Consider the following 13,787-nt stretch of genomic DNA (forward strand, 5'->3'; position numbering starts at 1 on the left):
TCTTGTACAACTCTTCTTACAGAAGACACGCATACTTTATGATAGAGCGATACTTTATTCATCCATGGAGTGACATTACGTAGTTATACAAAGGAGCTCACAAATTAATAGACAATAATAATAATAATCATAAATTAATACGAATAAAAATAGAAGAAATTGGTAATATACAATAAACTTAAAATGAACAATAAAAACATACCTAAAAATACACAATAAAAAAAGACAATATACAGGAAAACTAATTCTAAACAATACACCAAACTCTTCATACTCCTGAATCAAAGAGTCCTGTTCTGACAAAGACAATCGTTCTCTAAACATTGGGTTTCATGGCCACACCGGGACATCGAGACTCGGTTCACACCAAGCAGACGATCCTGTACAGATGTAAATGGTGAAGTCTCCTCAGGTATCGTGGGAGACAATAGGGTTGTTTATAGGGCACTCCAGGCAGAAGATTTTACTTGCCACTTCCCCCGACGATGCATTGTGGGATACGCTTACCAGAGGGTACTGCTTTCCACTGCAGAGTAAAACTAAGCAGATGTTATTTGTGTGAGAAGAGTTGTTATTTAAACTCAAAGTACTTTTTTGCTGTTTCTCCCAAAGCAGAGCAATGGAGAAGATAACCGCAAAGCTTTTGCTGGAGAGAGCGTCTCCGAAAGCCAGCATGCTGGAAGAAATTAAAAACCTAAAGTAAGTTTTGTTTCTATTTATTTTTTTATTAAAACATTTTTTAGGAGGCAGTTGGGAATCTTGTATTATTTTCGTTTTTCTTGTGCTTGAACTGTTTATTTATATTTATTTATATTTGATCGCTTGCTGTGTACAGTCAGGGTGTAATGGTGCATATATTAATGGGTCGGTCTTCATGTATGGTTCAGACTTTAAGGAAATAATGTGTTCACATCTTAAAATATTGCTTAATGATGAATTGGGTAATGGTACGTCTCTTATTATTGCGAAATCCCTAACGGCTTATACAAGAGAAATAAAATAAACAAACTTTTCTATTCTTGTCTTTTAAACGTATTAATGTCAAGCCCTTTGTTACATTGTGTTGATAGTGCCATATAAAATTGAAAAACACATACAAAATGAACCTGCCTTGGCTTGTAGCCTCTCTGGACTGGGGCTGAAGTGCGAGCACCTGCCCATCCCGCTCCTCTGCCGGCTCCGGGCCCTTGAGAGCTGGGATCTTTCCGGAAACCGTCTCGAGGAGCTGCCCAGAGGCCTGGCGCTGCCCGCCCTGCGCTCCCTGGACCTGTCGGGCAACGAGATGGACGACGTCACCACCCTGGACTCCCTCACCAGTCTGGAAGAGCTCAAGATGGAGGACAACATGTACATTACAGTAAGGACCTGCTGTGTGTCTTTACCCATCCCCAATTCTAATTCACAAATAATCAATTCATTTTTTTCCTCTGCGGTTTAATTTGTCCGGCATTATAGTGGCGATTTGGGGAATTTGCATTGTCGTGACGATTGGTGTAAATTTAATTTATCGTTTTCCCTAACTTTTTTTATTATTATTTTTTTTAATCCTTTTCCGAGATTCTAAATCTGTGTTGTAGGTTTTGAATCTCCCTGATTCCAGTGTGGTGAATCCCCACCATAGCACGTCGTTGGGATCTAGTTTGAGTGTTCAATGTAAAGCAAACCATTTTAAAGACCACTGTCTTCTATCGCATTTATTGAACAAAACATTTGGAGCCATTTTATGGGTTTTTTTGGTTTGTTTGTTTGTTTGTTTGTTTGTTTGTTTTTCAGGGAACTCACTGAAATAAAACACTCTTCGCACAAATTGTTGACTTGAAATTGAAAAAGGGGAAAAAGGGACCGGTGTAATTTTGGGTTTGCCTTTCAAATGCGTCGTCACTGTTGAGTTACGCACTGAGCAAGACCTGTGACTGTGTCTCGGCCTCAGGTGAATGACAACTACAAGCTGATGGTGCTGCTGCCCAAGCTGAAGATGTACAACGGAAAAGACATCACCTCCACCGCCAACCACATGCGCTACGTCTACGGCGAGAACCTCCGGACCAGGGTACAAAAACAGGACGACGGATAGGCCGCCTGTCTTCCAGCACAGCTGTACAGTTTCAAATAATAATGCGTGAAACAAGCGCTCTACTTAAATAGTATAACAGGCTGATTAACTTCTCATTTTACTTGGTAATAGGAGTGTCACGATTCTGATTCGAAAACGAAAAATCTATTTAAAATGAGCGTTGGCTTTCGAACTCCGAGATTACAAGCGGGTTGGCAATTCTCCCCGTATTATTTGGAGGTTATATTGTCCAACATGATCGCCATATTGGTGGCAGTCAGAGCCACCGGTAAACAAATGCAGCATGCACTCGGGGTGCCACCGGCTTTGGACCGACTCATGAAGTCTGATTCAGAGCCGGGAGAGCTGCGGAGGGGTCCGCTGAAGCCGCATCCCTCAGCGTGCACTAGGGCTGCGGGAACAAAATTCCAATATTACCAAAAAAAAAAAAAAAAGTTAAATTTTAGTTCATCCAATTTGTTGCACAGCGAATGCACATTAGAGAAAGAGGTTCCCGGTAACGGCGTGCAAAGTCCGCGTCGGGGGAAACGCACGAGTGCACCGGCGCCTTTGACCAGAATGTCCAGTAATTCCACTGATGTGGCGATGAAAGTGGGAAATATACATGACCATCACGAGGGAATGTCCTCTAGAGCAGAGGTTCCCAACCACCGGCTCGCGGACTGTACAGGGGTCGCGGGGCATTTGCCGTAGAGCACAGGTGGGATTTTTTTCAGGAGCGAACTGCGATCTACAGCAGGGCAGTAGCGGTTGAGTTTTGTATTTGCTTTGTTTGGAGAAAAGATAACCCTGATCAGTGCTGATGGTCGTAATTTGCCCTTTATTAACAGCATTCCCCTCTGACAAAAATGGCATCCCTTTTTTTCTGCGCTTATTTCAGTGAGTAACTTAAAAGTAGTGTAATGAGTAACATATTGTTTATTATTCTTAAGTCTAGTTTTGCAAAGCTTTTAATATTAAAATGAAAGTTACTTATTGAGAAACAAGTGTTTTTTTTTTTTTCTATCGTGGCCTTAAAATCGAAAGTCAAATGTAATCGTGTCTTTGGAGAATTGTGACACCCCAACTTGTTAAACAGTGAAAAATAAAATGCATACCCTTTTTTTATTTTAACCAGAACATCTTTGATCATTTCCTAAAGTATTCTGTTCCTAAATTCTGTCTTGGCGAACAGATCGTCGCGGTCTGGCAGACGGACTTCCACCTCCCGAGCAGCGTAACAGAGGAGAAGGTTGCAGTCTTGGAGCGAGACTTTGTCAAGGCCGCGAGGAACCAGGTTAAATTTGGACCCAGCTCCATCAGTGACTACACAAAATGGAGGGTGAGCTCCGACGTTATATAAAATAAAAAAAATAATAATAATAATGCTGGTTTGTCCTCTGTGACGTTCCTTTTAAGAATCATTTCACCTGGCATATTGAATGTGTAGAACCGGTTTTGGCTCTCTGCTCTTCAGCCTTTAATGAGGTTTTATTTTCTTTTATTTTGTCCTGTGTCTAGGTGGAGATGATCGCCAAGGAGCACCTGCAGTCTCTGCTGCGGCCGAAGGAAGCCAGCAAAGGCAGTTGGCAGCTCAACGACCCAAAGGAGAATAATGTGCTTATTATAATCATACTTTTGCTTTTGGAGTCGGCTCAATGTCGTTTCGTTTTTATTTCAAATTCTATCAGCGAGGCGGAGCCCTGTAACGGCTCTGTTAGAACAGTGAGGCTTGCTACACCCCTGAGGCATCCTCACCAACCCCTCTCTCCTCTTACGTACACACACACACACACACACACACACACACACACACACACACACACACACACACACACACACACTCATCCATCCCAGTACTTTGATACACCATCCCTCCCTGGTATATATTCTCTCCCTTGACCTCCTTTTCTTCTTTTCACAATTATGTACATTTTATATATATTTAGTTTGTTATTATTCAAAAAAATTAAGTGCAATTAATATCTCACCTGGAATGAACAGTTCATTTTGTTTATCTCAGCTTATATGTATGCAGCTAAAAAATAGTAAAAAAAAAAAATATTATTTGAAATGGTAAATGTCATTATATAAGTTGCTGAAACTGGGGGGGGGGTAAAAATTTTTAGGCATTTATTTTGAAAACTATCCTCCAAGTGCAGTTCATCATCGGAGCGTTGTTTTTGTTTCAGAACGATACCTCGCCAGCAAAGAGGAGGCGATTGGCGCCGGATACCGGCGACACCCCGAGCCTAAGGCCTCGCAGGAAAGTTGGAGCCGACCCCCCGGGCGACGGCGACACTGCCACCCACACGCCCGCCCGGCCCCGGCCCACCCCCCGGAAGGTGGGCCTGGCCAGCGCGGTGAGGTCCAGCCCCCGCAAGGCAGCCGCCAACGTCAAGGAAGAGGGCGAGGGTGCCGCGATTCAAAGCCGAGACGGGCCCAGATCGCCCCGAAAGAAGAGCCGCTCCAGAACACAGGTAATCACAGCGTGTTTGATTTGTACCTTTTTATTATTAAAAAAAAAAAAAAAAGTAAAAATTGAAGGGCACCTTCAGACAATCCTGCTTCCACTTGCTCTTGATTTATATTTTCCCTCGAAACTAAAGAGGAGGATGTGTATACTAGCCACGAGAATACAAGCTCAAATCGTGTCACTCTTGCGCTTAAACTTTTAAACTGTCATTGCTTTTTTGTCAAATCTGTTACTGTGGTTACTCTGAGCTCCAAAATACCCTTCCCCCCCCCCCCCCCCCCCCCCCGCCGCTGTTGGACTAGGAAGCGGTTCGTCTGAAGCCTCTGCACGTCCTGCAGTGCCACAGCAAACAGGACGGCTCCGAAGACTTCAGCACCCAGCTGTGGGCCTGCGCCTTCCAGCCGCCGCCACACAGCAGCAGCACCGCCGGTGAGGAATCATTGTCTCGGGTAGAAGCCGCAGCAAGACCAAGTGTCATTTCTGCGATCCAAAGACAGGTTTTAGAAGTGAAGTTAAGGCGGAACCTCATTAATGGACGCGATGGCTTGTCGTTTATTTTTTATTCGTTTTTTGTCGAATTCTTATTCTCGTCAGCAGGCAAACTGGACGGTGAACAATGCATTTGGATAAAAGCCCAAACAATCGCATTCAAGCGACAATGCAATACGGTTGACACTCTCAACAGAAGGCCGCTCCAGTCGACTTGTAAAACTCATAAACCTCAACCTAGATTTGAAGTAAAATGTCTCTCCACACCCCCCCCCTTTTCACAACCTCGCTCCCGCTCTCTCTCTTTCTTTCTCTCCCTCCCTCCCTCCCTCCATCTCTCCCAGAATCCGCTGCAGGAAGCCGCTTGGTGGCTACCTGTGGTGGGGACTCCCTGTGTGTGATCGACTGCGAAACCGGAATGGTGATGAAGAAGTACAAGGTCCCGGGCGAGGTGTGGTTTATTTACATGACGTCTTTTAGCGGAGGCTTTCATCCAAAGCCACTTACAATAAATAGAATATGTATATTATAGTATAAAAAGGGAGAAGAACCGGCTGTTTTATTTAAGGTGGGGTACCTTTTTATTTTCGGATAGTGACTCCAGTTTGGAGAAGGGAATTGCTGATCGTACTTTTAAGCGCCGCCCGGTTTGAAACACAATTCCCCTTTTGCGCTAACGACTTATCACTGGTTGGTGAGTTCAAATGTGTGAAAATTAATACATTTTCTAAAACCCCTCCCCTCCAACACTAGGAGTTCTTCTCCCTAGCCTGGTCGACCGTGTTCATGTCCGGGAAGGGCAGTGGCCCGGTGCGCCCCTGCAGCATCCTGGCAGCGGGTGGCAAGAGAGGCCAGGTCAAACTGATCCACCCGAGGGCTAACGTGGCCTACGGAGAGTTCCACGCCAGCAGCAAGGCCCTCTCCATCCTCCACTTCAACCCCCGGCAGGGGAACTTTTTATTCGGTAAGCACTAGAGTTGTGCCAAAAAGCGGTGGTTGAATGTACAAACTTTAGGGGGTGCCTCTCTCCCTTATAAGACAATCTGATACAGATCTGGTGTCTGGATACGTACAATTCAGAGACGATACATTTGAATAAGGAACGATTCAGTGCGATACGATGCAATCTGATACAGTTCATAACATTTGTTTAATGTAGACATTCATTTTTCTATTATAAATTAAAATAAGCAAAATCTATAGAAGTATGTCTTAAGTATCTGCGGTTTTCTGTTTTGAATTTTTGGCAATTTATATACATACAAATTATATATATTTTAGATATATATATCTGACATTTTAATTGTATTTATTTCTTTTTATTATTTTCTCTCTCTCTCTCTCTCTCTCTCTCTCTCTCTCTCTCTCTCTGTCTCTGTCTCTGTCTCTGTGTGTGTGGCGAGATAGAGAGCATGAGGGAGAAGTGGTAACTTTAGAATTGGGCCATCGACCGGTTCATGGTACATTTAGATTGATCCAGGGGTCTGTGTATCGATGTAGTCACATCTTGAACGTTAAAACCGGTTTCCGATCCGTATCACTGAATCGTTACACCCCTAACAAAATGATAATAAAACCTAGATCTATTTTTTTTTTTATGAACAAGAAGGAGAAATGATTAGCCTAATCATCATTAATCACGTTTTTCCTCCTACCCACCCTCCATGCAGCCGGATCATATGACAACAAAATAACAATGTGGGACATCGGTGGAGTTGACAGCCAGTACAACTTTAAAGCCATGTGAGTGATTTTATTTTATTTTATTTTATTTTTGTTGTTCTTGTTCTTCCTTGTACACATGCGTTCATCAGAGTTGTAAACAGTTTTTCTTGTGGACTTTAAAAACACAATGTGACTTTGAATTAAACCTGCAAAGACCCAAAACGCATCATTCTCCTGTTTCAAAAAAGTAGATTTAACCTAATTTTTAATTTATTTATTGTTTTTTGCATGCTGCGTTGGATATAGAGAAGCTGCGGCAGAGCAGACCTGTCCCATAACTACAACAACAACGTGCCCATTGATATTTGGATAGTGATCCATGACGTCCATGATCTATTTCTTTTCACGCAGTCAACTGCTGGTGTTGGCGTGTAAGAGCACCCCGCTGCATCTCTGCCTGCCTCCGGCCTCCCCCGACACACACCTTCTGGCCGCGACCGACGACGGCCTGCGCTGCTTCAACACCGAGCTTCATAAGAACACCATGAAGAGGTGAGTGTAGACGGAGGGCAACCCCATCCTGCTGAAGAAGGGTGGCATTCCTGGGTGTAGGATGATCGGTTGGTTGGTTGGTTGCCCCCCCCGCCCTGCCCCTCCCCTAATCCCTCACCAAGGGTGGCCACGGCTAATTCAAAGCTCAAATCGACTAAAGGAAATTAATATTTGAACATTTATGATGTAAAACAAACCCTCCAGAGGGTGCTGTCCTCATAGTTTCTCGACTTTATTGTCAACATTCAGACAAGGATCAATTCTCAGTTCTACCATGGGAGGGTTCGGTCACAGTCCGGTGCATTTCAATGTGCATTTGGTATTACCTTATTATTCCATCCGTGCATACTTGCATGTATTTTGTAGGTTCATTGTGTTTTGGTTTCACGCTCTATACAAAGGCTCTAAACATCACAGTGTGGTCCATGGAGGTGTGGTTACAAATGTTTAACTTGCTGGATAGCGAAAGACGCTCGGTGAGGCCAGTACCGTCACTCTTTAAAAGCTCAAATTTCTTCTTCCAGGACGGAAGAGATGGAGATCACCTTCCCCATATACAAGGAAGAGGACAAGGACTGTAGCTTCCGCACCATAGATGGCCTCAGGTTTCTGACGGATGATGTAGTGGGTACGTGAGGTGCCTTGGTTATTTCAATCTCTCTACACCCCGTGGTGTTGATGAACCTAATAGTTGCAAAATAAGTGGACCCCATGAGAGCACAACGACTAATCTCCTGCAAAACATTTGGGTATATAGATATTGGCGATAGCAATTGTCAGTAATTGGATGGGAGACTCCCACAAGTGATGGGAAAGAGCCAGCCCTGTCACCTGCAGACCGTGGCCTAACCACGCCCCCCCGTCTGCCAGATATCCCCACTGCAGCGGTGCATGGTCTGAACACAGGGTGAAAGGGGTAGTTCTGGAGGGCGCCTACTGCCGACTTGATGGCCAGACACTTGATGGCCGGGACGCCCGCTCCAAGAGCTTCCCGCTGATGTACAGCACCGGTAGCTCTCGGTTGCCGCCTTCCACCTGCTGGGACAACAGTGCCCCAAGCCCTCTGTCCGACGCATCTGTCTGCAAGCAGAAAGGGAGAGAATAGTTAGGTATACACAGCACTGGCTTCCCACAGAGAGCTACAAACCTCCTGTAGTAACCTGCCCTGAGAACTGCTTTACCTCCTTTTTGGTCTTGGGTCTCGGACTGTTCCCGACTGGAACGGAAGCATTACAAATTGGTACAACCCCTGTGGAGTGGAGAAAGCTGATTTTTTTCCTTGGACTCTGGCGAGAAGGGAATTTGCCAGTAGCCCTTGGTTAAATCCAGTGTCAAAAGAAATCGAGCCGTACCTAAGGAGTTCGTCGACCCGGGGCATCGGATACGCATAGTATTTCGACACCGCGTTCAACTTTCAGTAATCCACACAGAAGCAGACCAACTCATCAGACTTACCTACCAGCATGATGGGATTACACCAGTCGGTGTGGACTCCCTTATCACCCCCCTGTCCAGCATGGCCTTCAATTCTGCCTGCACAACTTTGAGTTTATGTTGGGGCAGGTGATACGGCCGGGAGCATACTTTCACCCTCTGGGTAGTCGCCGCATGATGGTGAATGAGGGACGGCCTAGCAGGGGGGAGAAGACATCAGAAAAAACTGGCGCTGTAACAGAGTGGTCTGGCCATCCCGGTAGACGGAAGAGAGGAAAACCCTGTGCCAGGAGCCAGGAGATTTACCAGCGCCACCTGGCAGCGCAGGAAGTCGCGCTCGTACTCCAGCTCTGCGAGGTGCTTCTGCAGCACGAGGATCGGCTCCGGAGCCCGCTTTCCTCCGGCGCCCTTCCCGGATCCTGTCGACTATGCCAATTGTGGAGGTCCCTGCCCCCATGTGCGCGTTTAGGGAGGGAGACGGAGTCGTTCTGGCAGTGGGGCAAGACATGGTGCGAGGGAGCGTTTATTTATTGCCAGCGCACACTGTTAAACCTCTGCAGAGGATTCAGCATGCAGTAGTGCCTGGTTTTTAACCAGCCATAGGGTGCACGCCACGCCTCTCTTCCTCTCTCCCCACCGGCTCCCTGTAGCTACCCGCATCAAGTTTAATTCCTTGATGCTGGACTTCAGGGCAGGCACAGGATCTGCAACCGCACGCATTGCATCACGTATCAGGCCATACTCCCCGAGCCGATCTCTGAGGTCTGCAAATGAGAGGTGGCTGGTCCAGACTCTTCCCCCTTATGAATCAATAAGGAAACATAATTGCTTTAAATATCCATTCATCGCAACACCTCTGTCAGCCTGGTGGAGATTCCTCAAACTCAGTGGTCATCCTCAAACAAATTCACCCCAATTTGGCACAACCCGGATTTTCTTGTTAAAAACAGACCAATAATCTTCAGGTCTTGGAAAAGACAAAGAATGACTCCTTTGGAACACGTTTTTGAAAAACAATTTGCTTATATCCTCTCCGACCTTAACCTCACCTTAACCTAATGTCGGTGACCACAGCTTCCTGCAATTCCAACTACAGAGGTCTCTAAAAGTTAAAATCAAATTAACAAACAACATCCTACAAACACCTCTGATGTTTGAACATCTTACTCATATAGGTCATTTAAAAAAATCCCTTTTCCAGAATATACAAACTTTTATTAAAAACAGATAACTTTGTCTTTACCTACCATGGAATGGGAAAGAGACCTTGCTGTTTCCAACGATATCAACCTGTGGAAGCTTATTTGCAACAACACCTTTTTTATGACCTGCGATTCCAAAATGCAACTCATCCAATATAAGATTTTGCACAGAGCTCATATCACCCAACACAAAATGTTCAAACTGGGATTTGTGGATAAAGACGTTTCTTGTCATTGTTCCCTGCACGGGGGGGTGGCCCGTCGTGCCGGGGCTGGTTAGACATTCCGTCTGGTCCTGTGACTTGGACTTGAGCCTGACATCCAGGTGCCCTGCGCTGAGCACACTACGTGGATGGGCGCTCAGGGCTCGCGGCTGGATAGGATGTCTGGCCGGATGTGGTGCGGCAGGCCTTGCCCTTGCGGTGGGTGCGGGTGGGTGTGGGGGTTGTTTTTCCATGTTCATGTTGTTGTTTGGTTCTATGTTTATGTTTTTCCATGTACATGTGGTTGTTTGTGTCTGTTTATGTTTTCCATGTACATGTTGTTTGGTTCGATGTTTATTTGTCTCACCCCTGGTGATTCTCCCCCTCTTGGAATAGTGATTAGTTGTATATAGACCAAAACATGGTACGATAGTTCTCAAAAGAGGGGCTTTGGTGGTGGTTCCGTGTAACCAAAAACGGTGCTATTGTCATTGTACAGGCTGTCCACAGGACAGAGTTATTGCAGCAGTTCTTGATGATTTAAAAATTAATAAAGAGTTGCATTGCAGGTTGAGAACTTGAACTCCACTTGCAGACTAACTCTGCCCTAGATGCAATAGCATACAAACACTCTGTGTTGTATGCCCACATGTGTTGTATGCCTCGCATGCTGATCGCACAGATTAAAAAAAAAAAAGAAAAGTGAACAGGCGCTCATGCACTTAAGTTTGATGTTGCTCCAATGGTCAATGTATGCTTTGATTGTTTCTAGCCTCTCATGTAAGTTGCTTTGGACAAAAGCGTCTGCTAAATGCAAATGTTATGGATTGCTACTTAAATAATAATAAGGCCAGGAAATCTGAAAAGGAGCTTGATGATGATTCTTGCTCTCTTTCCTCAAACAGCCTCCAAGAGCTACATGCAGGCCTCTATTTACCTGTGGAGCTGGAGCCAGACCCACGGGCAGCGGCCCCACAACAAGACCGGCCGTGTGCATGCTGTTCTGCTCGCCGAGCTGCAGTGGGCAAACACAGACATGCCCTACCTGTCCCTCAGCACCTGTCCTGGTGAGAAAGTGGGCCGGGGTTCGGCGGTCATTTCAGTTCTACGTACCACATGTTCGTGCTTTCGTCCAGTGAACTTGGCATGTGAGTAAAGAACGATGGCTCCCCCAGGGGAATCCTATGTTGTATGCGGTGACGACGCAGGACGGCTGTGGACCTACCACACGGATGCCCTCCTCCGGACCAAGTCTCAGAGCGGAAAACTCACCCCACCAACTGAGGTAACGGGTGGGCAATTGATATATTTGGGCAGGGGCTTCTTTTTTTTTTTCCTTCGTTTTTTATAAGTTATTATATATATATATATATACATACATACATACATACATACATACATACATACATACATACATACATACATACATACATACATACATACATACATACATACATACATACATACATACATACATACATACACACACACACACACACACACACACACAGTGCGAGATGTAGTGTGCATGTTTTTTTTTTGTTTAATGCAAGAATAAACCAGAGAAATCTAAATCCACATTTTAGAAACAACAAAAGAGACTGGGTGCGGCGCTGTCTGGAGGGGAGGAAAAAAAATAAAAAATAATGAAATGAAATTCCAATTACCTTCGTCTGTTCAGCCTGCAACCCGGCACTGCGTCTCAGCCTGCCGTTCAAGTTCAAGAGATTATTTGTCACATACATATACATACGGTCATACAGTGCTGCATGCAGTGAAATGTCATGACACCCGGTGATTACGCACAATAAGCTCTATAAGCTCTAAAAATACTAAAAAATACTAAAATGTGCGTAATCGACACAAGGTGCTCGCGCAGGCAGCCGCAAGGGGAGGCGCCACAATCGCGATTCTGGGTTCTATAATTATTTAATAATTTAATTTAATTTAATAAATGTAATTATTTAATAATTATTATTTTACTGTGTTGTATTAAATATACATTTAAATCCTCCTAAATGAAACTTACCTGAACTTACGTACCTCCAGCACTTACCTCACAGAGTAGAAGTCCTGGCTATTAAAATTGCCAACCTTGCATCGGTAATAATATGAAAAATTATATTCAGAGCTTCAAGTAATTATTACATTATATTATATATTACTATATTATCATCACATGATGTTAAATAGTGTTATTATTATTATTATTATTATTATTATTAATATTAATATTAATATTAATAATAATAAATGATCATATTTATATTACTTGGGATCATCGGGGACCAGTGGCGCAGAGCCATGTCGAGGAATCGAATGCATCTGCTTTTCTCAGGGCAGTGTTCAAATTCTAGCCATTTGCAAGACACATGCTGTATAGGAATAGTCAAGGCGGGATTAAAACAGGGCTCTCATTCTCTCATAAATACTATTTCAACTTTAAATCCCTGACTCTGTCCTAGATCTAAAACGTGTAGTCATTTTCAAAGTGCGGTTACACTTGTTTGTTAATCATCATCTAACTGCCCACGATGATGCGCTCACTTTACAGCTCTTAGCACAATATATTTTCATATCTCAACAAATCAGTCACCTTTCAGCCTTTTCTTTCTTTTTTTATGATCGTCAATAGGTGGAGGTTTGACTAAGCAAAACATGTGCATGTCTTTTAGGTGTTGGAGTGGCCCGCCCCAGTGAGAAAGGGCCTCAGCCCGGTGGAGGGCCCGGCCATCAACAGTGTAGCCATGGACCCTGAGCTCTCGTATCTTGTGGCTCTCAGTGATAAGAACATGGTGGTGGTGTGGAAGAGGCTGCACTCCTCCTCCTGAAGGTGAGGGCGGGGATGACGTTCATCAACAGGCCAGGCTTGCACACGTTCCTAATTCACTGTGCGTCCTACATGTCGCCACTTGTGCCTGAGGGATGTGATTATGCAATATTAAAGGAGTTCCAACCAAGATTAATGGAGCGCCACCAATAATAAATAAAACTTAATGGCTCGATGCAATTGACTCAGATTTGACCCACATAATATTTACTGAGGTTTTGTTTTTGTTTTTTTTATAACCAAAATGAAAATTGTGTGTTCAGAGTTTGGCCCGGGCGAGGGAGAGCAACCGAGATGCTGTCACACATCCGGTTTAAATGTTCCGACTTTGTAATTAATTAGCAAATTACCACTTAAACAAAAAAATGAAAAAGAAACATTGGTAACTTGTTTGTAATGTTCATTTTATACATTTTATAACTTCATTTTATTTTTATTTTTTGTTCCCGTGTGTTAATTTTGAACATCTGCCGTCAAGCGGGGTAAATTTGTGGCTCAACCCTGAAAAAGAACGCAAAACATCAGAAAATGCCAAGAAAAGTGTATTTTGTTATGCCACGTGTGTTGCATTCCTGTACAATAGACTTTCTATTTTTGAATGAAACTGTCAACCAGGAGTGTGATTTGCTGTCTGGGCGTTTGGAAGAACAATACGTTCTGTCCTTCACCGCTGGGACCCTGTGATTTTAATAGGCTGATGTTGTGTCAGTGAGACAAAAAATAAATGAAAAGTTTGTACAGTGAGACTAAATGAGTCATTTTCTTTTTATTAGGATGGATGGTTTAGGAAACAGTGACCGTATCACAGGTCTTTATGGGAAAAGAAAAGAAACAGTCTTTATTAGTCACGCAACACACCACACTACAACACATGCTTGCACAC

The 13,787-nt window shown here is 44.1% G+C and overlaps 1 protein-coding gene across 1 annotated transcript; it reads left to right on the top strand.

Moving 5' to 3' along the window:
* Positions 1-619: 619 nt before the first annotated feature.
* On the top strand, positions 620-13,573 carry lrwd1 (leucine-rich repeats and WD repeat domain containing 1; the record flags this gene model as incomplete). The annotated part of the gene is made up of 15 exons (XM_080013420.1): positions 620-699; positions 1,123-1,357; positions 1,931-2,050; positions 3,249-3,395; positions 3,575-3,670; positions 4,246-4,533; positions 4,832-4,958; positions 5,363-5,469; positions 5,772-5,982; positions 6,689-6,761; positions 7,095-7,235; positions 7,760-7,863; positions 10,980-11,141; positions 11,250-11,359; positions 12,750-13,573. 15 exons carry the CDS (start codon positions 620-622, stop codon positions 12,903-12,905), a joined length of 2,157 nt encoding a protein of 718 aa, XP_079869546.1. The 3' UTR covers positions 12,906-13,573.
* Positions 13,574-13,787: the final 214 nt, after the last annotated feature.

This window comes from Zeus faber, assembly GCF_960531495.2.
Source record: "Zeus faber genome assembly, chromosome: 14".
NCBI lineage: Eukaryota > Metazoa > Chordata > Actinopteri > Zeiformes > Zeidae > Zeus > Zeus faber.